General features: G+C 37.7%; 1 protein-coding gene across 1 annotated transcript in view; it reads left to right on the forward strand.

Moving 5' to 3' along the window:
- HDAC9 (histone deacetylase 9) overlaps window positions 1-27,226 on the forward strand; it is a 1,013,734-nt gene that overhangs the window by 823,206 nt on the left and 163,302 nt on the right. Inside the window, exons 21-22 of the mRNA XM_055589928.1 lie at window positions 5,674-5,793; window positions 6,105-6,202. Of these exons, the coding sequence (XP_055445903.1) occupies window positions 5,674-5,793; window positions 6,105-6,202 (218 nt within the window). The remainder of the gene's footprint in view (window positions 1-5,673; window positions 5,794-6,104; window positions 6,203-27,226) is intronic.

Genomic DNA, 27,226 nt, shown 5'->3' on the forward strand with positions numbered 1-27,226 from the left:
ACCCTGCGTGATTAAGAGTCAGAGGCATTCGATTAGTCTTGCCTTTTAACATGATGCATTCTTACACAATAGAGTTATAATTTGTTTAACAAATGGTTTGTTTAAATGCAGATGACACTTGGCATGTTGTCTATAGTAGATTCACGAATAATGAGCTGGATATCTGCCGCATACAAAAGGACCAGCCCAGGAAAGGGCGAAAGAAAACTGACTGGTGATTTATGAGCCCCGTTTTCGGTTTGCCTCCAGTTCACGAGGAGGTGTAATAGGTTGTCTGACAAAGCATAGACAGGAAATGAACCCTGGCATCCAAAGCGAACCTGCTGCATCTGCACTTAATTAATTTTTGCAGGTGATAAAAGATTTAAAGGCAAAATATGTTAGAAGTTTTTTTGAAGTGCAAGGCTTAATAGTCTAAATCTTGTTCATATCTGCACTCATAATTAAATCTTATTGGGAAGCCGTGGCCTTACCGCCTGGTCTTCTGATTCAGTTAGGCAGGCCTGCCAGAGGGTGGGGAGAGAGCAAACAAAGCCCTGCGAAGAAACACTTAGTCAAGTTAAAGTAAAGAAAAAAGGAATAAAAGGCTGATAACCATTTCTAGCGTTCCAGAGGAGTGGATGTTTTCCCCCATACTGTATTGCAGCCTTCCTACAAGTTCTTTGGTGCTGAGAGTATTGAAACCCAGCTTTCCATGTGTTTTCCAAACATGCTGAAGTTTCAGTGTAGGTCATAGTTCAACATTAAAGAAACGTGTTGAAGGCCTAGATATACTACAGCAGTGAGGTCTTAAAATTTTACAAAAACGAGGACATCAGTTCCTATTTTCCCATGTATATACAAAATGACATTTTAAAGAATGAACAATTATTGGCTTGCATGATTTATAAGATAGTAAATCTTGATTCATTTTGATATTTGGCAAATCTAATACAGTTATGTAAAGTTTAAAAATAAAATAAAATTAAAAAAAAAATAAATAATTTTAATATGCTTCTAAAACACTTAAGTTCTGCTAGAAAAATAAGCTAAAAATTTGAAGAAAGGGCAGCAGATGAAGACCAAGGATTGTGAGGAAAATCTTTCTACACGTTCTAAATTTGTCAAAATTATGCAGGAAAGAGATTGGTAAACTGTCACCCTGTCTTTCAGAATTTCTTCGTGTTATTTTCTGAGGACTCTCCACTACTAGGAAGATAATAACTATTAAGAGCCTCTTTGAAAGCACACGTGTGACATCCAGACTCTAGAGCAATGGACTGTACAATAGACATGAAAGCTAAAATGCCTGGATGGTGATGGATGGATATCTTGTGCCTCAGAGGATTTGTGTGTAAAGCTTTGTCTTTGTACATTCATATAAGAATAAAAAGATTTGCGGGATATAATTTGCTATGATTTATAAAATAAGTTGCTTGGTAGCCACCAGGAGTGTCCTGTAAGCTTACTGGCCTTTGATTATGAATTTGCTCCATTATCCCACATAAAGGACGCTGATTTCCCAGCAGGCTGCAGTAGAAGAGAAGGTTTTGTTTCATGTTCTCTAAACATACGAGGTTCTTTCCAAAGGGTTGCCTCTGAGATCACCACCAGCCCGCATATTCTTGCTTTCAAGTCTTCCAGATTCTGCAGCTGCAGGAACACTTTGAGGAAATTCCCCTGTTTCTTCCAGCTGCTGAGAAGGAAGTTTTAAAGTGCCACGTGGCGCTGAGACATCCGTTCTCCCTGGCTGACAGGTCTGTTCTGCAAGTGAGCAGAGGAAAAGTAAAGGTGCTTCAGTGACAAAAGATCTTCATTCCTGCATATCCAAACTCACTGACTTTAGCTAACTGGTAGGAACCGCAGCTCCACCAGTTCTTGGGCCCACAGAAGCCAGAGCCACTCCATTGTTCCAGCAGCTAGATTCTTCATTTTTAGATGCCTACTAATTAGAGAGCCAGAGCTCTAATTCACCCTCTATTGGAGCCTGCAGCCAAATTCAGAGGCGTTGAATATTTTAGGCAGGGATGATTTCTGGTTTATCTGGAGAGCTTATTCTTCTAGTTTTCCTTCTGGGGAAGATTCCAAAGACCTTCAGATTGGTGAGGAGAGGGAGCAGGCGCACTCGCTTTTTAGCTTGCAGGAGATTGGCCGTTGTGTTCAGAGCATGAACCTGTCCTAGGATGTGCCTGCATGACTCAGGTAGCTTTTATGTAATGTGACTTTCAGTTGAAAATAATACGTTTTAGGCTATTTTCATTTTTAAAAAGGATGCTTCAAATGTCCTTAGATTTTTGGGAATTCAGTTTTCAGTCAAGCACCAAACTTGACCCAAGAATTGCCAGTACTAAATAATTGTAAGTATTAACATAATTTATTCAGAGTTATTTAAACATTGTAGTGAAAACATATTGGCTCTAAATCCTTGCATAGAATACATTTGCACAGTATATCTTTAACTAGTAAGCTAGTGATTTTTTAGTATCCTACTCCAGTACTCTTGCCTGGAAAATCCATGGACGGAGGAGCCTGGTAGGCTGATGGACAGGGAGGCCTGGCGTGCTGTGATTCATGGGGTCGCAAAGAGTCAGACACGACTGAGTGACTTCACTTTCACTTTTCACTTTCATGCATTGGAGAAGGAAATGGCAACCCACTCCAGTGTTCTTGCCTGGAGAATCCCAGGGACGGGGCAGCCTGGTGGGCTGCCACCTATGGGGTCACACAGAGTCGGACACGACTGAAGCCACTTAGCAGCAGCAGCAGCAAATCTTAGACGCACGATCTGTTTTGAAGCTGTGAGTTATTTGGTTCATTTTCTTACTATAGCAAGTCCTCCTCATCACCAATGATTATCTTATGTTGTTGCTATGGAGAAAAAGTCCTTAGATCATACCTGACCAGTAGGTACTTTGTATGTGTATTTTCAGAGAAAGCTGAAAAAATACTTTCAAGAATATAAATTGTTGCCCAAAACAAAAGGCACATTTGAATTTACCTATATCTCTAAATGCTTTTGAATATAAATATGGAGTAAAGAATTATCCATGCATTTTTAGAATAAATTTGTAAATTTTAATGAATAGTATCTGTTGAAGCCTTATTGTGCTATGGGGAAGACTGTAGTTCTTATTTTGAAATTTATGCAGTGATAAGTATCCAACCTGTTTTACAAAACAAATGATTTTGTATCTAAGACAAACTATCTTTTATTTGACTGTCTTAAATAAACCTTTACAGCATCAAGACAATATTTTACTGGTTTTCAAACTGTTGACATGTCTAGGCCCAGAGCACAATTTTTCTTAAAACACTGACTGAGAATTCTATCTTGTAACAGAAACAAATTTTCTATCAGTGTTATTTTTCAAAGTATTTTGTTTGTCTGTCCTCTAGATATCCATTAGCAAATTCGAGACTCTTGGGGGTTAAATTATTTCATTTCTGTTCTCATAAAGTAAAAGTTTTACTATCCCCTCCTTCCTGTCCTTTGAACATCCTGAAATCCAAGATTTAATATTTTTCAGTATGCTGTTTTTTCCCCTGATATGTGTATGCCTTTAGCCAAGACAAGTTTCTGGAAGGATGCCTATCTTCCCCAATATTCTGTGATTCCTTAATTGGATATGTGTACTGTATGGAACGGAGAAGGCAATGGCACCCCACTCCAGTACTCTTGCCTGGAAAATCCCATGGGCAGAGGAGCCTGGTAGGCTGCAGTCCATGGGGTCGCTGAGGGTCGGAAACAACTGAGCGACTTCACTTTCACTTTTTACTTTCACGCATTGGAGAAGGAAATGGCAACCCACTCCAGTATTCTTGCCTGGAGAATCCCAGGGACAGGGGAGCCTGATGGGCTGCCGTCCATGGGGTTGCACAGAGTTGGACATGACTGAAGCGACTTAGCAGCAGCAACTGTATGGAAGAGGGAAGGTATGTTAGTGTATGTCTGCACTGTGGATGGCAAGATCGCTTCAGGCTTTCATAAATCACCAAATGTAGGTTTCGATGGTGTCTAGTGAGGGAGTTCTGGGCTGGAGGTTGACATGGAGACAACTTATATAAACCTCAATAAGGGGCAGTAATGACCACCAGTCTCACTTCAGAGTTTTACCAAGAGAATCGAAGAGATAATGAATGTAATTGTAAGTTAACAGCATAATGGTTATGAGTTTGGCTTTAGGAGTAAGAAGTGGATTCAAGACCTTGTCTTGAAAAATTACTGAAACTCTCCAAGTCTCAGTCTGCTTACCTTTTAAATTAGGGATAATACCATATACTTCATATAAATGTTAAATAAGCTATGTGAGATGTTTAATATGGTACCTGACTCAAAATTTTTAGGAATCATTGTTGAAAATAGTGGGATTCATACTGATACAAAATAAAGTACAGTGTAAGTAGGTAGTTAACAAGTAACCAAAAATTTTTTATAACAGAACCTGAAACTATATATGTTACACATGTAGCAGTAATACTATATTAAATACAAATATGTAGGTTATTTGCTTTTAAGAGTCCTTTATTTTATTTTGTTCAGAAGCTAATTAGGGACCACATTAATTGAGACTCTTAATGCTTGAGGTCTTTTAGTAAGGACATTTTAAAAATGCTATTAGTTTTATTTTTCCCATATCTTGTATCAGTTCCAGCATGTTTGTATCATAAAGCAATTAGAAAAAAGAGCTGTTAAGTTTTGTATCATTATTGAATATGAATGCCATAAGAATTTTTTTCATTCATTTTGATGAAACTGACTTTTTTGTGTGTGGGAAGAAGGAATGGTGTAGGGAAAGAAAAAAGAGGAGGAAGGAGGCTTGGAAGAGAGCCATAATATATTAAATATATAATATTAAAATTAGGCAGATTGGACAAGATCGCATAAAGGCCCATGCCGTCGTTCTGCTTTGGCCCAAATGATTTAATAGCTAATGAGCTCATGCTTCTGTGTCTTCGACTCTTGCCGTCACAATTTTACCAAAATAAAGTATGAAGTTCTTTTTGCATCTGGCATCTCTTTTGAAGTCATTCTAACTGCTGAGGGACTGCTAACTGAACTGAGCGCTTCGAGAAAGCCAATTTACTCAGCTGGTTGCAAAGCCTTTGACCTTAATGGTGGGACTTGGCAAATCAATGCATACACGTATGTTTAGTGTTCTGTCAAGAATTGTGAAAATGCTCTGTAAGCCATAGATCCTTCTGCAGAATACTGGTTTGTAGTTTAAACATTAGTCTTTCTTCAGAGGCCAATGAGGCTAGTTAATTAAGCCTGAGGGGTTATGAACTGTTGGCAGTTAATAAGTCATAAAATTCCTCCATAAAACAGGATGCAAGATTCCATCACTGAAGCAAAGAGTACAAAGGGCCGGTGTATAAATATCTAATTGTACCAAAGGACTGGGCTTTCTCAATGACTGCTCATCTGGAGTCTCCAGGGCATGTTCTCTGTGGTTTCCTGATTTTTAGAAGCCAGTTTAAAAAATGAGTGCATTAAAGGGTAATTTGCCTGAAAGTTCAGGAAGTAAAGGGGGGTGGTGTGGAAGCAAGCTGAACACGGGAAAGAAAGAGGGATACAGAAGACAGAAAATGAGAAGGAGGGTGGGGTAGAAAGACAGGGAACTAGACATCAGGAAAGTTGTTTCCACACAGAGTTAGATGTGACTGTATTTGTCATCTGTTTTCTTTTCCCTGTAGGATGTTCACCATGGAAATGGTACACAGCAAGCCTTTTATGCTGACCCCAACATCCTGTATATTTCACTCCATCGCTATGATGAAGGGAACTTTTTCCCTGGCAGTGGAGCCCCAAATGAGGTTCGGTTTATTTCTTTAGAGCCCCACTTTTATTTGTATCTTTCAGGTAATTGCATTGCATGATTACCCCTAATTTTCTTGTCCTTTGCTGGTGTTTTAAATTACACGAGATTACTGAATTGTCCCACGGGACCAAGAACCAGTGCAGAACAAGTGCATAACCCAGAGCACTGGTTGTCAAGCAAGGTTGGACTGATTTGACATGTTGTTTGATGTTTATTTCAAGAGCACACATGTGTTTGTTTTCCTGTCTTCTTGCCTCTTCCCTGTGCTCTCCTCTACCCACTGTGGTGTGGTTTTTCTCTTCCTAGGTTGGAACAGGCCTTGGAGAAGGATACAATATAAATATTGCCTGGACAGGTGGCCTTGATCCCCCCATGGGAGATATTGAGTACCTTGAAGCATTCAGGTTGGTACTTGTTTCTCTGAAAGTGAAAAAATTAGAAAACAAATGTCCATTGAAATAACATGAAATTCAAGAGAGAAATGTAAATTTTTGACCACGGCAGAGGGGTTAATGGAGCCATTGTATCAGAGGCCCAAAAAAATGTTTGGTTTGGGGGACCTGAATATTGCTACAAAGACAAGGAATATGAGTATCCAAAAAAGTTACATCAAGACCTAGGTGTAGTTATACAGGTATGTTCACCACTGGCCAGGCATGTTCCTCTTTTATGCCAAAAAAAAAAAAAAAAGGGAAAAAATTTTATTGAGGAATTCTGGAAAACTCTGCCTATGATAATATATGATGTGATTTAAAATGGACATTAGCATATTGACTGCTCTGGGAGGCCCTTCACTGCCTATTTCACTTTTTTGAACAGGCATTTCCCAAACTTCATTGGGCTATAGAATTTTTTGCACATATTTTTGCACATGGCAACTCTTGGCTTTCTTAGTTCCAAGGAACATTGGCTTAGGCAGTCTTATTCCATCCTCGAGTATTCCATTTCCTTCATAATATGTGTGTTTTCCCTCTGACATTAAAATGGCAGTAGATTAATTGGTTGTTTTCAGTTTCTTTAGAAAATGTAGGCCTTAATTAAAGTGTTTATTAATATATACATTTTGCATTATACTTTTTTTTTCTAAAGAACTTTAAAAAGTAGTTCAAACAAGACATACAACAAATTAAAAGTTTTTGTTTTGGATATAGTTTTTAAGTCATTTATTCTTTGGTATTAAATTTTTTTTCAGTCTTAAGTAAGGTCTCTTTTAAGGAAAAATATCAGATTATGTTAATATATCCCTCACTTGCAAGATTTTAGATTTTAATAGGTTGGTACTGTAGGATTTGAGGTGTTTTGTTTATTTGTTAGCAATAGCAAACAAGTGCATGATAAGGAATATTTGACCCATTCTTTTTTTCCTAATTTAACATTTATATATAAATTCTGAAGGGAAAAATCCTGTTGATAATGTATCCTAAATACATAGGAAAAGTTTTTAATCAGTGAAGTTTTGATGGGTTTCTGATTATTGTTGCAGAAGTACAACAATACACAGAAGTTGGCCTGTGTATCATGCATACTTCAATTTTTCATTTGAGAGTCACTTTTAATTTGAGAATAGCCTCAGGAAAAATGGTAGGAAATTACTATTTTTAAGAATATTCATTAAAATAAATATATTTGTGTTGATATTTGAGGAAAATTCTACTTCAGATTTGCACTCTGCAAAAATATACACTCATATATCTGTACTATTTATAGAAAAATAGGTGAGATAAGTTTATTTATTTGACTTGGATTGTCTGTGACGATACCTTGTGTTCAGTTCAGTTGCTCAGTCATGTCCGACTCTTTGCCACCTCATGAATTGCAGCACGCCAGGCCTCCCTGTCCATCACCACCTCCCGGAGTTCACTCAAACTCATGTGCATCGAGTCTGTGATGCCATCCAGCCATCTCATCCTCTTCTCTTCCTGCACCCAATCCCTCCCAGCATCAAGGTCTTTTCCAATGAGTCAGTTCTTCGCATGAGGTGGCCAAAGTTTTAGCTTTAGCATCAGTCCTTCCAATGTTAATTAGTAATAAAACTAAAAATGTACATTAAAAAACTATAGAGGTTTCAGTATTATAAATTATTTTTGCCTGTATTTGCAACTTAAACACTGTTAATATTTTAAAGATATTTTAATGGGATAATAGACTTTTATATTACCTTACGTATGAATTTGTCTGTTTATCAAGTTGACTTTGTAACTTACATGATACATACATTAAGTTCTCAACTTTAGTATGTGATTTTATTCATTGGTCTGTAACACAGAGCTATTAGTTTTTTTATTATAATACTATTTGTGGTACTGTACCTTTACATAAGAGTAGATCAAGTATTCACAGCATGAAAGGATAATTGCTATTTTGTACGTATTCTCCCATGACAAGGTTAACAGTAGATGAGTTATTTTTTTTAAAGCCCCTTTGAACACAATTTCATTAAATAATGTGAAAATAGATATTAAGCTCAGTTGCTAAGTCATCTCCAACTCTTTATGACCCCATGGACTGCAGCACACCAGGCTTCCCTGTCCTTCACTATGTCCCAGAGTTTGCTCAAATTCATGTCCATTGAATCGATGATGCCATCCAACCATCTCATTCTCTGTCACCCCATTTTCCTCTTAACTCAGTCTTGTTCAGCCTCAGGATCTTTTCCAGTGAGTTGACTCTTTGCATCAGGTGGCCAAAGTATTGGAGCGTCAGCTTCAGCATCAGTCCTTCCAATGTATAAACAGGGTTGATTTCCTTTAGGATTGACTGGTTTGATATTAAGTGTACATTTTTTATTGGAATGGTGATTGAATCAAGTGCTTCTAAAAGCATTTGAATGTCCTGAAGACAGCACCTTCTATTGCCTGGAAAGAGCAAAGAGCACTTTATTTTAGCAAACTTCTCTGAACTTCCTAGTGTGGTCACCATATCCAGGCTTAATTAGAAGAGAGGCTACATTATTTAGCTCTGCTACAGAAATGTAAAATTGTGACTTTGATGTTTATAGTTATTTAAGAACCAGATTTAATCCATAATAAGTCTATTAATTTTGAACTATACAATTTCTGCTTGCTGCTCAATTTGTATAACTAGAAATACTTGTAAACTGTCCTGGAGGACTCAAGAAATTTAAGTCCTTAATTCAAAAAAATATTCATTGAACACATAGTATATGCCAGGGACAGTGATGAGCACTTGGAAGTTAGAGTTGATATGCTCTTAGGGAACATAATAAAAGTGGTACTTACTGTTCTAGAGAATAGATGTCCTTAGACATAGAGAGGATAAAATGATGAATTATTTCTGAAAGGTTCTGGGACACTTTCATCAAGTATTATTCTACTTGTGTTTTCAAAATGAGTGGTAGTTTTCAAGGGGTAAAAGAATTGGACTAAGAGGATTCATACTAGCCAGAGAGAATAGGCTGTGAAAGCGTGGAGTCATGAAATGATCTTGCTCTGTGGGCTCAAGAGCGTGAGGGTGAGATTGCATGGCAGGTATACAGGTCATACTTCATACAGGCTTTTGCAGGCAAAGAATGCCCATCTGTCTCTATCTCATCTATCTGTCTCTCTCTATATATATATGTATATATTCCTTTCTAATTTGGGGCACTAGTGTGGCCTCCAGATAAATTTTAGTGTAGTATTTTAAGCATATCCTTCTTAATATAATCCATTTTCTAAGTATTGAAAGTGAAGAGCTTTCTGACATCTGTGTGTGGATGTCAAATACAGAAGTGGGGAGGAAATAAATGGAGTCTTTTCTTTTTTCTAAAGTTTTAATTGTTTCTGGACTGTGATAAGTATCTTTGGAAGAAAAGCCTGTCTCTCTGAAACTCCGTTTATAATAGTATATAAGATAGCTGCTTATTTTACCAGCCAGAATTTCCATACATATTGCCTTTGTGGTTGGTCTCTGTTGTGTGTTGTTTTTTTCTGTGGCAAAAAGAAAATTGCAGACAAATTGAACATTTTATTTTTGCTTTAAGTTTTCTAGATAGTTTTAAAAATGTAATAGAATATATAACATTTCATATCTGGTTCAGATAGCTAGTATTTCTTCTATGCAGTTATTAATATCATTCATTTCTGAATAATTGTAGGATGTGGGAGGAGCAGGGGATGACAGAGGATGAGATGGCTGGATGGCATCACTGACTCAATGGACATGAATTTGAGTAAACTCTGGGAGTTGGTGATGGACAGGGATGCCTGGTGTGCTGCAGTCCATGGGGTCACAAAGAGTCGGGCACAACTGAGCAACTGAACTGAGGAACTGAACTGATGCTTCAGATTTCTCACAAGTTTTTAAAATCTTCAGTAATATCAAGTATCTTTTAAGTATTTTTTATTAAATAATTATGGGTATTTATATTAAGATCTTGCATGGCAGGTTTTCGATTATAGATGTTATGGACATCATGGCTATTTCTTAAGTGGTTTGTATAAGCCACAGAACTACCATATGGAAGGGCTGTGATGTGGCTCTAAAATCTATACTCTTTCTATCCCACCACACTGCTGTTCTTTTCTGTTGCTCATAAGTTAAAAGACTAAGGTGTGATAAAGCATAGTGAACTTATACTGTAATATAAGACTTCTCCCCATGACCTGAATCACAAATCCCTAGTACACAACATGGCAAAGAAGAGCTATTCAATAATTCTGGCTGAGTAAGTCAATTAATAGATAAATAATTCAGAAAAGAAGGCAGAATGATACACTACAGTAGAAGCTTTGGAACCCCCTGAGGGACCTGCATGAAATCGAACTATCTCTTGGTCCCTCAAGGAGTATGCTTTATAAGAACTCTGAACACCCACTCATTTGCTTATAACAATTTCAGATGTCTTCTCTTTGTTCAACAAATATTTTCTGAATGCCTGCTTATCAATTTCTGTTCCAGTCACTTCAAAAGACTGTTTTTCTTCCTTATACATGATCACTAAATGAGCGCAGTACACATTTTTTTCTAAAAATTAATTCTTTAAGAGTTATGTAAATATTAAAGTGGTTATGTGTATAAGACCATTCATTTACTTTTGTACAATATTATTAACATATAAGGTACAGGTGCACAGTACAGTGATTCACAGCTTTAAGTGTTATACTCTGTAGTTATTACAAAATTGTGGCTGTGTTCCCCATGTTTTACAGTATATCCATGTACCTTACTCTGTATATAATAATTAAGTGAAGTGAGCGAAAGTCGCTCAGTCGTGTTTGACTCTTTGCTACCCCATGGACTGTCCATGAAATTCTCCAGACTAGAATACTAGAGTGGGTAGCTTTTCCCTTCTCCAGGGGATCTTCCCAACCCAGGGATAGAACCCAGGTCTCCGACATTGCAGGCGGATTCTTTACCAACTGAGCTATCAGGGAAGCTCTGTATATAATAATTCAGTTCAGTTCAGTCACTCAGTCGTGTCCGACTCTTTGCGACCCCCATGAAGTGCAGCACACCAGGCCTCCCTGTCCATCACCAACTCCCAGAGTTCACCCAAACTCTTGTCCATCGAGTCAGTGATGCCATCCAGCCATCTCATCCTCTGTCATCCCCTTCTCCTCTTGCCCCCAGTCCCTCCCAGCATCAGAGTCTTTTCCAATGAGTCAACTCTTCACGTGAGGTGGCCAAAGTATTGGAGTTTCAGCTTCAGCATCAGTCTTTCCAAAGAATACCCAGGACTGATTTCCTTCAGAATGGACAGGTTGGATCTCCTTGCAGTCCAAGGGAATCTCAAGGGTCTTCTCCAACACCACAGTTCAAAAGCATCAATTCTTCGGCACTCAGCTTTCTTCACAGTCCAACTCTCACATCCATACACGACCACAGGAAAAACCATAGCCTTGACTAGACAGACCTTTGTTGGCAAAGTAATGTCTCTGCTTTTGAATATGCTATCAAGGTTGGTCATAACTTTCCTTCCAAGGAGTAAGCGTCTTTTAATTTCATGGCTGCAATCACTCCCTACCTCTAAATTGCCCCTCTTCCCTCTGTCTCCTGGTAACCACTAGTTTGTTCTCTGTGAGTTTGCTTCTTTTTGGTTGTATTCACTAGATTATTGTGTTTTTAGATTCCACATATAAGTGAAACCATACAATATTTCTTTCTCTGTCAGACATATTTCACCTAGCATAATGTTCTCCAGGTCCATCCATGTTGCTGCAAATAGCAAAACTTTATTCTTTTCTAACTCCTATCCATTGTATATGTATACCACATCTTCTTTATTCTTTCATCCACCGATGGGCACTTCCATTGCTTCCATATCTTGGCAGTGTAAATAATGCTGCTGTGAACACTGGGGTGCTTGTATTGTTTTGAATTAGTGTTTGGGGATTTTTTGGCTATATACCTGCGAGTGAAATTTCTGGGTCATATGGTGTAGGTATGTATGCATGCATGCTCAGTCATTTTTTACCCTTTGCAACCACCAGGCTCCTCTGTCCATGGCATTTTCTTGGCAAGAATTCTGGAGTGGCTTGCCATTTCCTTCTCCAGGATAGCTCCCCGACCCAGGGATCAAACCCATATCTCCTGCATTGCGGGAAGATTCTTTACTGCTGAGCCACCAGGGAAACCTGGGTCATAAGATAGTTATAGTTTTAATTTTTTGAGAAACTTTCATAATGTTTTCCACAGTGGTTGAACCAATTTATATTCCCGCTAGCAGTGCAGGAGCATTTCCCTTTACTCCACATTCTTGCCAACATTTGTTATTTGTATTCTTTCAAATGATAGCCATTCTGACAAGTGTGAGGTGATACCTCATTGTAGTTTTGATTTGCATTTCTCTGATGATTAGCAATGTTGAGCATCTTTCCATGCTCATGGTCTGTTGTCCGTCTTTATTTCCTCTTTGGAAAAATATCTACTTCTGCCCATTTTTAAATCAGGTTATTTGCGTTTTTGATGTTGAATTGTATGAACTATTTATATATATAAATAGTATATATAACCTGTTATTTGTCGTATCATTTGCAAATGTTTTCTCCCATTCCGTTAGTTTTCTTTTCATTTTGTCAGAGGTTTCCTTTGCTGTGCAAAAGTTTTTAAGTTTAATTAGGTCCCTGTTGCTTATTTTGCTTTTATTTCCTTTGCTTTAGGAGATATATCTAAAAAATTGTTATGATTTATGTCTCAGCATAGTATGCTTATGTTTTCCTCTGGGAGTTTTATGGTTTCTCATCTTACATTGAGGTCTGTAAACCATTTTGAACTTATTTTTGTAAATGATGTGAGAGGGTGTTCTGATCTTATTCTTTTATATGTAGTTGTCCAGTCTTCCCAGTACTACTTATTGAAGAGACTGTCTTTTCTCCTTTGTATATTCTTGCCTCCTTTGTCATGTTATAGATAAATAGACTGTAAGTGTGTGAGTTTATTTCTGGGCTGTCTGTTCTGTTCCATTATCATCTGTCTTATTGTGCCAATGTCATACTGTTTTGATTACTGTAGCTTTTAGTATAGTCCGAAGTCAGGGAGAGTGATTCTTTCAGCTCTGTTCTCCTGTTGCAAGTTTGTTGTTTTTTTTTTTTAATGTTCAGGCTCTTTTGTATTTCCATACAAATTTAAATTCTTTTTTTCCTGTTCTATGAGAAATGCCATTGGTATTTTGATAGCAATTGCATTGACTTTGTAGATTACCTAACATAGTTTGGTAATTTTAACAATATTAATAGTTTGTGCATAGTGGGCAAGAGATAATATGTATCTCCCACTTCTAATTGGATCTAGTGAGAAGACATCTACACGTGTTTAAAAAAGTGAGTAGCAATTTCTGATGTAGAAGAAAAAGTCCTTCAAATTATGTATATTTTACTGGATATTGGATAGATAAATGAATGAATGAGTACATGGATGATGTACTCATGGATTTTTAATTTTAAAAAATAAGTACAGGCCCTTTACATTTAGAACGTACTGATGAAATAGCAAATGTCTCATTTGGCACCCACTGAAGACAAGCTAAGAGAGTAACTTAGATCTATTGATTTGGGTTCCTTAGATGCAAACTTAAAAAGCTGTGATTTTTTAAAAATTACAAATCTCCAGGCCAACGTGTTTATACTCTGTAGCTACCATAATTAATATTTGTTAATAAGAATTTCCAAATACAAAAGGTGTATAAACATCAGGTTTTCAGGCATATTCACCTTTGGGGGAAAACTGCTACCCAGGATGATTCTGCTTCACCAGATTGTCAGAATGCCAACTGAAAATGAGGAAATGAGCGAGTTACCTAATCTAGAAAATATATATTGAGTATGTGTTGTTATTTTTATTGTAAAGTTCAGTTCAGTTGCTCAGTCTTGTCCAACTCTTTGTGACCCCATGGAGTGCAGCACTCCAGGCTTCCCTGTCCATCACCAACTCCCAGAGCTTGCTCAAACACATCACATGTCCATCAAGTCAGTCATGCCATCCAACCATCTCATTCTCAGCTGTCCCCTTCACCTCCTGCTTTCAATCTTTCCCAGCATCAGGGACTCTTCCAATGAGTCAGTTCTTTGCATCAGGTGGCCAAATATTGGAGTTTCAGCTACAACATCGGTCCTTCCAATGAATATTCAGGACTGGTCTCCTTTAGGATGGACTGGTTGGATCTCTTTGCAGTCCAAGGGACTCTCAAGAGTTTTCTCCAACACCACAGTTCAAAAGCATCAATTCTTCGGCACTCAGCTTTCTTTAAAGTCCAGCTTTCACATCCATACATGACTACTGGAAAAGCCATAGCCTTGACTAGACACACCTTTGTCGGCAAAGTAAAGTCTCTGCTTTTGAATATGCTATCTAGGTTGGTCATAACTTTTCTTCCAAGGAGCAAGCGTCTTTTAATTTCATGGCTGCAGTCACCATCTGCAGTGATTTTGGAGCCCAAGAAAATAAAGTCATACACTGTTTCCATTGTTTCACAATCTATTTGCCATGAAGTGATAGGACTGGATGCCATGATCTTAGTTTTCTGAATGTTGAGTTTTAAGCCAACTTTTTCACTCTCCTCTTTCACTTTCATCAAGAGGTTCTTCTTTACTTTTTACATAAGGGTGGTGTCATCTGCATATCTGAGTTATTGGTATTTCTCCCAGCAATCTTGATTCCAGCTTGTGCTTCATCCAGCCTGGCATTTCGCATGATATATTCTTCATATCTTTTCATTGGCTTATGAAATGTCTCTATTTAGTCAAAATATTTTTGTGTTGCAAATATGGCCTTTGTTAAAATACTTTGACCAAATAACCAATAGAATGTTTAAAAAATAGTGTATTTGTTACACAGTCAAAGCTGCTGAATCAGTTGAGCATATACAAAGAGTCAGAACAGCCTGTATCTCTTTCTGTTGTCTTTGGTTTGCACCAGTTTGCTTTAGTGATATAAGCAAATTTAAAATCCATTAATACAAAACTGTGATTTGAAACTTGACTAGATAGCATATCTGTTCTCAGTTCATGAGTCACATTGTCAATTCTGTTCTAGATGCAGTGTCTTTAAAATAGAGCTTACCATGATTTCTTCCCCTTTTGTGGCAAAAATAGAACAATATGCATTTAAAATTTAACTTGAGAGCAGATAATGGAGCCCTTAGTTGTCATATTCACAGAGCAGCTATTCCTCAGACAACTAGTTAGCACAACTAGTGGTTGAATTTACCATGAAATGATAGTAGATAATTTTGAGCAGGGCATATAAATAAGTACAATATTTCATTTTCCCTTATTTTATCAAACACAACATTACTGCTCTAACTAATTTTAGAGCTGCTGCTGCTGCTAAGTCACTTCAGTCGTGTATGACTCTGTGTGACCCCATAGACGGCAGCCTACCAGGCTCCCCCATCCCTGGGATTCTCCAGTCAAGAACACTGGAGTGGGTTGCCATTTCCTTCTCCAGTGCATGAAAGTGAAAAGTGAAAGTGAAGTCACTCAGTCGTGTCCGACCCTCAGTGACCCCATGGACTGCAGCCTTCCAGGCTCCTCCATCCATGGGATTTTCCAGGCAAGAGTGCTGGAGTGGGGTGCCATTGACTTCTCCAAACTTTAGAGCACTGACTTCTAAATGGTCTTGTCATATGCAGAGACTAAAAGAGTTTGCTTAATTCTGAGAAATGAGAGAATATCTTAGTAAATATTTCTGTCCTCTCATGTTGATAATGACAACTAAGTACATATTTTATGGCTATTGTTCTTATTTTTATCATATTTTAGTGAAGTTTATTGCTGAAAGAATGAAAAATAAAACTATTATAAGATAACATAATGATAATAACATAGTAACATAGAACATTCATTGAGGACTTAATGTTTATTAGTTGCTCATTTCTTTTCATCTTTACAAGTTGTTGAATTAAGTGCTGCCAGTTTCCAGATGGGGACACGAAGTCCCCTTTGAGTTTTGGTAGGTTTCCTGATGTCACATAGCTGGTTAATGGTGATCAGGGATTGTGTGTCAAAAAGTGTGAGCATAGAGACAGTACTTCTTGGCCCTAAGTTAAAAAGTATAATTCCTTTGTCAAGCTTCCCTGATAGTTCAGTTGGTAAAGAATCTGCCTGCAATGCAGGAGACCCAGGTTCGATTCCTGAATTGGGAAGATCCCCTGGAGAAGGGAAGGGCTACTCACTCCAGTATTCTGGCCTAGAGAATTCCAGAGACTATATAGTCTGTGGTTGCAGAGAGTCAGAGATAACTGAGCAACTTTCACTTTCACTTCCTCTGTTAAGAGTAGGGGTTACAGAACAATAATAAAGTGAGAAATTCTTTGCCAATGCATTTTAGTCTATCCAGCATTTATCTTTCACATTTAAATTGGTAATACTATTTTAAAATTGAAAATAATTCCTAGATTCTCACTATCCTTGTATCATATACTAATTCTAAGCCACTTCTCTCTGTGCCTTTCCTCATGTCCACACTAAGAGCCTATCAAATAAAACTCATTTAATTTTTCTTCTTTTTGATAACCAGACTGTTTACAATGGAGAATGTATTTTTTCCTTTTTTATTAAAATATTTTTTTCATTATTTACGTATTTAGACATTTTTGAAATAGGTATGTGATTGAACTTGAGAAAACCCAAATTAAATTTTAATAGATGGATAAATGAACACTTAGATCCAACTTTGAAATAAAAAATGATTTGTTGTCATCTAAAAATCATACTCAATACTGCAGAATTGATTTGGGGTCTTATTTTGTCTCTAAGAACTGTGGTTGATGCTTCCCGGTCTTCAGATGGATTTTCAATTGCTAATGACAACCAAATATATTATGCTCATGATAGTATGTATTTTCCCAAGGATGTTGAAGACATTTTGGGAAAGAGGGTGGAATTTCTTGAAACAATTTGCCAATATGAAATACTGTACATATCAAATTGGCCCTACTACCATCTTTCCCAGACCATTTATCATAGCTCACAAATCAAGCCCACATTTTCTTTTTCTGAAAGACTTGGCTAATAAAGAAGATGTGGACTTCAAATCTGAACTTGTCAGTCAATCTTGGGAACAAAGCAGTAATGATTTTCATCTATTGATATTTTATTTCAATGAAGAGCAATACATACGAAATTACTGTTGGAGTGACCTACAGTTTTATTCATTGTCCAGATTCTGTTCTTTATATTCTGCATGTAGAGATGTTTCAAGAAGTTTTATCAGAACAGGTCAGAAGAAAAAGATCCATAGGAATAAATTTTAGAAAGCTGTCAGCTCTATCTGCTCTTTAGTTTCAGCAGTAAGTATAGTTTAAGAACATTTTTCCTCTTTCATCTGTGCAACATATTGTACCAATTTTCATCAAAAAATTACAATTTCTATAGGTGTGTGTCTCTAGATACCCTTAGAATTTTGCTCTTTGACCTTGGGAGTAAATTGATCTTATGCACACCTGTCTTCCTTGGGAAACTTGCAAACTTCATTTTTGAGTTGAGCATCAAAGAGAGATGATATTATTAGACAGTGTAGAACTCAGGTAAAAAAAAAAAAAAAGTCCAGGAAGTATCTTGAAGTGCTTAAAGTTTTGAAATGTGAATTGTATTCTCTTTTGTGAACTATAAATAGTTCAAATGCAAGATACTTTTTATTATTATCTTGAAATACCAGCTGTAAAAATTTTAAGACAACATTTTCCCGTCTGACTTAGAACAGTTTTATATCCAGAAATTTCCAGAAATTTGTATAGCAATTATACACTTTTCTAACTAATAAGGACTAATTAAGAGAGTAGCTATATTCTATTAACTTTACCCTAGCACTTGTCTCTAAGAAAGAAAGTAATTTGCGTGACTGGAAACAATTTGTTTTTATTTTCAGGATGGAACAGTGGATTACAAAACCCTTGCCTTGCACAAAATCCTCCCAACATATGTGTAATACTCAGAGATATCAGGAAATGAAAGCTTTCCACGAAATATTATTGTGAAGCTTTTTAGGCCAGAAATAGCAGATCTTTTGTACTGTCAAGCAGCTCAAATCAATTCATCAGTTTAAATCATCTCATCTAGTAATGATGGACTTGGTATGCAGTTAATTATAATATGACATAGCCAGAATGGAAGGTAAATATAATTAATGAACTGTGAAGTCACACTTTTTATTTTCACAGTTTTAGTGAATATTTTAAGATTATGCTTCATTTACTGGTAAGATAAAGCCAAATAAAAGTTACTTATCCTGTATTTCAATGAACTGAACTTATTTTATTTATTGAGCTATATTTATTATTTATTAACTAAATTTCAATGCCATTTGTTCTTCATGTGTTTTCTTGAAAGTGAATAATTTGCCTTCATTTCCATGGTTTTACACCTAAAGTTTACTAAAGCTAAATTTATTGAGAGGACAAATGATGTGAGAAAAGAAAGAGAACTTTTGTTTTGGTGTACCATAAATATGAATTTTTAGTCCCTTTTCTGAACTAGATAGATATAATGTTTACTAATAGAAATTTACTATGTAACTTTTCCAAGCAGAAGAGTCCACTTTGGGAAATGTCTGTTCATTAGAAAGTCTGTGTGGATATTACCGGAGGTGCAGGACTGAAGTTTACATAATTTTCTTGTAGGCATGACTCGTAGATAGTAGCCCAGATCTTTGTATGACATCAGATATCTGAATGATTGATAGATAGTTTCCCATATTTCATCCCAGTGATTTGATGTCATGTAGATGAAGCTTATAAATCAACATTCGTTCCTGTAAGTGTAGACATTTAAACTCCTCTGGCAACTCTATAAAAGGTTGAGGATGTGCCCTTGTATATTTCACAAATATGTCCATCTTTCTTAAGGGCACTACAGTCCTGGATATTTGTTGTCTTAACATGTTCTGCTCTAAAGAGCAGTATTGTTGTTGTGAAACCAGATGGAGAGCAGCAGACTTGTAGACTGAGTAAATTCTTATGGGAAAGGCTCAGCAAAGAAACATTCTTGGCATTATAATTCATATTTTGTAATTTAAGAAGTGACTGGGAGAGGAATTGCCTGGCTGTCCAGTGGTTAGAGCTGTGCACTTCTACTGCAGGGGCGCAGGTTTGATCCTTAGTCAAGGAACTAAGACCTTGCAAGCCATGCAGTGTGGCCAAAAAAAAAAAAAAAAGTGAGGGGCATGGAGGAGGGAAGATGAATGACTGAGTCACCTTTCAGTCTTAGCAGAATTTTAAATCCATCTGTCTGTCAACTTGGGCATATTTTGCATACCAAAGCAAGTACAGATATAGCCATCAAGAAAATAACCTCTTTGTATTAAAGATATATAATATTATATTTGAAAACAGAATATTGATTCATCCAGGATGTGTATTTTTTTGTTGGTTCCTAACTCCTTGAAATTAAAGCAATATTGGAGTTACTGAATTTCAGAAACAAATGAACCTTTTTATTCAAAGAGTAGTCAGAGGCAAGAATATGAAGAGGAGTTTATTTACAATCCAGAGCAAGAATGAAGCTGGCACAGATTTATAATTTCAATGTTTTATAACCCAAAGAAAGCTTGATGACTTGATCCTCTCTGCTTTCGGTTTCAGAAAAAGTCTCTTCAAGTTGCTGCATTGAGCCTCTGACTTTGCTTTGTGTACCCGAGTCTTCTCACTTTTACAGGTTTCTGATACTCTCACTTCCCTTTTATATTCCAGAACTTCTAAATTGAAAATACATTTGCAGAAATTATTCAGTGATGCCTTCCTCTCCGGTAAATATAATTATTCCAAGTGTGACTCAGCAGGTGAAAGAGGCAGGGACAGAAATAAAATCTGGGGCATGTCATGTTTTAATTGATTTAGTTTAAAGTTATTTGATTAAATTGTAAATTACTCAGAAAACTGAAGTCTGTCAGAAGGTTAATATATTCCCTTTAGTTTAGTTATTTGAGGATATGACAATTGATACAAATCAAATGTAGGATCCAAATGGAAAATATTTAATTATGAAAGAAGGATCAGTCACCTGTTATTATGGTTTGTTGTTGCTGATTAGTTGCTAAGTCATGTCCTACTCTTTTGCGATCCCATGGACTGTAGTCCGCCAAGCTCCTCTGTCCATGGGATTTCCCAGGCAAGAATACAGGAATGAGTTGCCAGTTTCTTCTCTAGGGGTTCTTCCCAACCCAGGGATTGAACCCACATTTCCTGCATTGGCAGGCCGATTCTTTACTGCTGAACCACCAGGGAAGTTTACTAGTTAGTTACTAGTTAGTTTTACTAGTAAACACCTGTTACTAGTGTCAGTTTTTTGAAAGTAAGCAAATTAGCATATTGTATGTCTTCTAAAAAAAAAAGCAGTGATATGTCTAATATAGATATATAGGCATAATGTTTGACATAGTTCTCTAAACATGCTTTTGAAAAAATTAGGATGTAAACAGATCCTCCCACTGTCAGAGCCAAACACGAAATCCTGTACCAAGTTTGAAGGGCTTATTAGGCCCACTTTAAAATTTTGTTGTTTTATAATAACTTTGGAAAAGTGTATTGTTCCTTGTAAAATACCCACATGTTCTCCTTTGGAATGGCTCCAGACTATAACTGAACCACGAGGTTGCCCCCTGTTGCTTTATGTATTGTTTAATTGTCTGCCTTTGGTGGATGTTTTTATTAAAAGCCTATTATTTAGGATAAGACCAAAGTGTCATTTTAAGAACAGCAGAAGCAGAATCGCTCCATCCCATAGTTCTTTTTCATAGGTGTGTTAGTGAACACTGGATACGGCTAATGAGCCTGCCAACATTTTTTTTTTTCTTGTAATACTTCAAAAAGAGCAACAACAACAACAAACACAACGCCAGATTTTTTATTTTCCTCCCATAAAACATGACTGCACTGCCCAGAAGAGCTGTGAGTTTGCATGGCCGTGCCCAGGCCGGTAGGGACGAGAGGAGTCTGTCTGCTCTGCGTGTTCACCCGCTGCTCTGCCTGTGTGTTGGTCCAGGAGGACCTAGGCTGGAGTTGCATGCACTTCGGTGCACAGGGCCAGGTCCTGCCCGAGGAGCTTCAGGGGCGGGAAGGGCTTCCTGGGTGTTGACCAAACCCACGTGTGCACAGCTCTGAAGTAAGTTCTTAAAGTCCTCTCCCTTCCCACAATCCAGTTGCAAGATAAGTATCATTCTGAAGTTCTCAGATCACTCTGCATATAAATTAGGTCTGGAAAAAATGTTTAACTTAATGATCCTAATTCTAAATGTTCTCCCTGAATATTTTCTTCTCTGAAGTGGCATCATCATATCACTCACTGACTTCTCAGAAGTGGGCTCTGGAAAGAATTCAGTGTTCTCTAGCAGGTCCTTGCCACAAAGAGCAAGCAAGAATTCGATTAGTCTTCTTCCCAAGCCAGTCTTCATGACTGTGACCGACCCTTAGGCAAAAAAAAAAAAAAAAAAAAAAAACTTGGAGACACGGTACCTTGATACCATTTCTAGGACTTAAATGATCTCATTAAATTCCAATGCTAGATATCGTTGACATTTGAGGAAATATGATTATTGACAAGATGTAAGCCTGTTATATACTATATCACTTCAAAAGGAGAAGGGCCATTAGGCCATAATTACATCAGAAACAGTATACACATTTGGCTGGTTTATAAACTGTCACTTTCAGAAGTACCAAGACATATAAAAGTCTCCAAAGGTTCCATTATGGCCCTATTTCCAACAGTATTCTCTGACAAACTAAATAAATTACTGCATGTATTGGACCTTTGAGGCTTGGGGCAAAGAATGGAAAAATTATTTACAAAAGCTTGAAAATATTTAATCACTAAGGCAGGGGGGCAACGGTGTTTTAATTAGCAGGTCCTCGGGCCATTGGCTGACTGGAGGCTTTCTCAAACAACCACACAAATGCACTGAATAGCTGTTTGCCAGCCTTAGGGTCAGGCCTGAGATGAAACAGATAAGATAATTGGCTCTAATGAAATCCAGAAGGCCTTGGCTTTCTTGTTTGAGCTTGGATTTGAAAAGTGCGTGTGGAAGTGAGGCTTAATTCAAACCAGAACTGAGCTAGGCCCGTTTCTCAGTGACTTTGATATTGTTTGAAGTTCTAAAAGTGTTCGCCACACCACTAGCCTGCTGGGCTGGGCCTCCCTGGTACCCTTAATTACTGAGCTTTATTGCTGACTTTACTACACAGGAAAGGGGCCATTATATGTTCCATCAACATCAGCTCTTCTCAGATTGGAGGAAAGGGCAGGGTTAAAGGCCACTGTAGGAAGGCAGAAACTTCACTTTGAGGTAGTCAGATCATTTACCCGTGTTGGGTTTCACCATTATGCGCATACATTCCTTACAACACAGAAGCCCGATTTCCATTTTTTAAACAAGTGATTACTTTTCAAAACATTTTTGTTTGTGCCTGTTTTTTGCAGAGAGGACATTTATTTTTAGGGGCTGATATGGTTGCACCTGATATATTGGAGGGAGAAAAAAAAAAACAAAACAGCCACACTCCCCAATTAATCATCCCACCAGAAAAGTCTGGGTGGATTCTGTAATAATGAGGATTATTATTAATGCCCCTTTGAAGTGGAAATAAGTGAGGAACCCTCCTATGGTGTGAAAGTTGTTTTGACACCCTGAGGAATAAAGACCCCTCAGGAGACTCTACAAAATTAAACCCCAGCTTCTAGAGTCTCTCACAGAGGGGTGAGACAAAAGTGCTCTCAATCTAGTTCGAAGCCAAGAAGCAGAAATTAGGAGGTCTCCCGCTTAGGGGTTGGCTGCAGAGTCCCCAAGGCTTCTGTCCTCTCCAAGCTTGCTGCTGCTCTGTAGCTTTTTGTCTATTTGGTAAAGACGTGTTATGCATCTTAACAAACTAAGAATTATTAACCCTTAGCCCTCGGTGATAGGGGCAATCTAGTCGTGCTAGAAAGCCAAAGGACATGGAGTTTAGGCCTGCTTCCTGTCCCGCTTATCACCTCTTGGGTAGGAAAGGCATGAGCGATAACATCTGAGTTGGCTCTTTTTGAAATAAAAACTTGACTGTTTTTCCATTATTTATGTTAGTTGGACATGAATGAGTTCTGATCTCACGCATGATGCTGGGGACCATTCAGCCGGTGCTCCTGTCTGAGTGTTCTTATACACAGGCTGGGCTGGACACACTCTCCGCACGGGTGAGAGACCATACGGAGAGCCCAGGGAATCAGTATTGAGAAGATGGGACAGTGAGCCTTCACGTCCTAACCTCCTAAGAGAAATGAAGGGAACCTTGACAGACTTTTCTTGTCAGTGATGAACAAGATGTCAACTCAGATCAAAGGGAGGAGAGTCGTAGGGTATTCAGCTAATTCAAAATGTATGTTTTTATTAAGCAATGTTATCAACTGAATGCCTTTGTCCTCCCACCCCCCCCCAATTTCATGTTGATGCTCTATGCCCCGCCCCCTTGTGATGGTATTTAAAGATAGGCCCTTTGGGGAAGTAATTAGGGTTTAAATGAGGTCCCCATCTGATGAGATTAGTGTCTTTGAAAGAAGAGACACCATAGGATTTTCTGTCTCTCTCCCCCTGGATGCACCTCCGTGGAAAGGTGCTCCCTGTGAGCACTTGGCAAGGTGGTGGCCCTCTGCAAGCCAGAGAGAGAACTCTCAACAGGATGCAACCGAGATGGTACCCTGACCTCAGACTTTCAGCCTCCAGAATTGTGAGAAGATAAGTTTTTGCTGTTTAAACCACTCAGTCTATGGTATTTTGTTATGGTGGCCAAGGTAGAGTACTACAGGCGCCGCACGGATCTGGGGAAACAGTCCAATTATGGCTCTAAATTTGAGGCATCAGCAAAAGTATTTTCCACACTACTGTCTGCTAAAACTATACACAGAAGACATTAATAAGCACTTCTCACCAATAAGTAATGTCATTTGGTAAAAAAATCTCCTCTTGATAATTTGCAAAAGCATATTAAAGACTTTTGGAATTGCAGTACTAAGGAAGCCTTAGATTATTTAACACATTGTTTCTTCAAATTACTTGAGCATGAAATTCTCCACTCCCCCAGTTTCTTTTCCCCCAAATAACTGTAAATATTACAGAAACTAGCATTCCACAGTTTGAGAAATCCTGATATATAGGGAGCAAATTTAGCTGGCATGTTAGACAGTTCATTGTTAGTTAAATAAATGTGAGAATAGAAAATAAGTATATCAATGCTTTAGATTCAAGCAATCTAATAAAAATAACTGCAATATATTGCATAATATACAATAAAATATTTTATTATCACATACACTGAGCACTTGGGTGAGCGATATTCCACAGACTGTCTTCTCTATTTCCTACTGGTTGCTTCCAGATGGTTCTTAGATAACACATCGTTATAAAGACAAAGAAGGAAGGAGAAACAGAAGATCAACAAGAGAGGAAAAAGGGGAAGGAGGGTCAGTTTCCTTTGATATCACTGTTAAATCATCCAGTGAATTTTCTTAGGGTAACGTTACTGCCATTCAAAATTATAGCAAATTGGTGATATTTTACAGTCATTGTGTATATTTTGTTTCAGTGTAACTATGTGAGCATATTGCCCAAACTTATTAGATGAGATGTGACACATTAAAAGCATGGATTTGTTTTTTTTTAAAACTCTTACAATTGGCAACTAATTGCAGGGTGAACATCTAATTGGTTTTATGGGTAAATCCATTTATGGACTTACAGAATAGTAAAACCCTCATTTTGTTATTCATGGCTACATTCTGCTGAGGAGGAAAAGGGGCAAATTAGTTTGTCTTTATTTCAATAAGGGGAGAGTTTCAATTAAGTAAATACTCTTCATGATAAGAAAGCACACCCTGAAATAACACAGTAAGGGTTTAACTACATTACTTCTCCTGGTTAAAAAAGAAACCGGCTCTGGGGATCCTATAGTATCATGATGTGGTAATGTCATCTTGTTTCCAAAGATAATATTACTAGACATACACATGTCCTGAACTTTAGCAAACCACTGCTCTGGTTATCACATATTTATTCAGACGATAATTACAGTTATCAGAGCAATAAATCGGCAAAGTCCTTCATCCTTTTCTTAAAATGTTCTTTTGTTTTACTGCATGTTTAAGTGTTCAATCAGTGTCTTTAGGTTGTCCACATAGGTTGAATTATATAAGTGAAAGAAAACCCGAATAAAAGCACAAGCATAAGCCAAAAAATTATTTATATCAAAGCATTCAGAAGTCATAAATAGCATTATGACATACAAGCCTTCATGACATTTAACCGATTCAAAAAAAAAAAAAGGAGAAAATGCTTTTCTTGAATAACAGAACAATGTAGCTTTCCTTGGCTGAACTGATCCTGATTCCGATATGCCAAGTATGGGATGAGCGTGGGGAATGTGGTGTGGCTAGAAGACGCAGTGATATAGGCTCTTGTACTGGGAGAGGTAGAAGTGTGACATCTCTCATCCCAAAATGACTGTTGAGGGAAGTTTTCCTTAGAATAAACCTGCAGAATACTTTTCCTCCATGCATCATCAATAGCTACTTCCTGGGCCCAACATTAAAGAAGGCTCTTTCTTCCCAAAGCTCAAAAGCCCTGTTTCTATTTTGTTTGTCTTCAAACATCCATATGAATTGGACAAGATACTTAGAAAGGTCACACAGGAAGTTAGAGTCAGGGCTAGAACAAAAGGTTGGGTGTCCCTCACCATTAATTCTGGAGAAGGAAATGGCAACCCCCGCCAGCGTTCTTGCCTGGAGAATCCCATGGACAGAGGAGCCTGGCAGGCTACAGTCCATGGAGTCACAAGAGTTGGACACAACTTAGCGACCAAACCACTACCATCACCATTAATTCAGAATGGGAATCCAAGTATATTCCCAAGACGAACATGAATGGATTTAGAAATGTACTGGGAAGAAAGCAGTTTTTGTGGTCACAGGAGCTTCATTTTGCCCAGCAATGGCTCACCTCTGCTCTCACCAGATTTCCACCAGTAGGACCTGGGCTGCAGTGTCTGCCCACTCTTTCTCTAGTGCTTGGCTTTATTATCTATTAGTAATGACCATCCTTTATTTGCTTTCTCATGAAATGCATTTTTAATTTTCAAAGGGTACATGTGAAAGATTAAGGTCTAATATGTAATTTTCTGAAATGTTAGTTTGTGTGCTGACTTATATTACATTGCCCAATCAACCTTTTAAAATTTCATTAACATCAAATGTTGGTAATTAGCTCTGTCTTTTAAAATGTATTTATGAAAGCAAACCATTTTCCATTTTCTTCCTTTTACAAAAACATCAGCTCAGAGTCAGTTTCCTGCATGCTCAGATTTATTAGACTTTGTTCCTCTTTTATAATACAGCACCAACCACTCACCAGTGCTTCTTCCCTTCTGGTGGGCAGGTATATGCCTGTAGGGGAAATACTGTAGAAACTGAGGTTTATTGGAAACTTATTCCCAGATAAAACTCTCCCAACCTGACTGCTGAGGGGTACAAAAATGGCACAGCTCTGTTCTTCATGCCCAATCAATTTCTTAGTTCAGCCTTTGGCGCTTGAGGATCTGCCATGGGTATGGGTGTGCAGAAAGTTGCCTTACAAGTAACTGACCTACTGTGGGCTCATCTCTGGGCTATTCTGCAGAAGTAGTCAGCGTTTTCCTTGGAGAAGTATACAGTTCTAGTTGTGAGTGAAAATTCCCATGAGACAGAGAATCAACAAAGCATAAAGTATGAACCCTGCAGTAGGAGAACCCAGATAAGGGAGGGGGATGCTTCGCCAAGTAGCACCTACTTCTGAGGTGTTTAAGGAAGGAGAGTTTCATACAGTGGAGGCGTGCTCTCATTTCTACTCAGAATCAGACCCCAGTTCATGGGTCTCGCTCAATCTTGTACAATTATGAGTACTTTCTTTCAGAGAAAGAATACCAAGGGGAAAAAATGTGAAAATAGGTATAAGGCCTTGGAAAGCATTATTGTGAATGAGGGACTGAAAATTTATCTTCT

The sequence above is a fragment of the Bubalus kerabau genome, chromosome 8 (assembly GCF_029407905.1).
Source record: "Bubalus kerabau isolate K-KA32 ecotype Philippines breed swamp buffalo chromosome 8, PCC_UOA_SB_1v2, whole genome shotgun sequence".
Taxonomy (NCBI): Eukaryota; Metazoa; Chordata; class Mammalia; order Artiodactyla; family Bovidae; genus Bubalus; species Bubalus kerabau.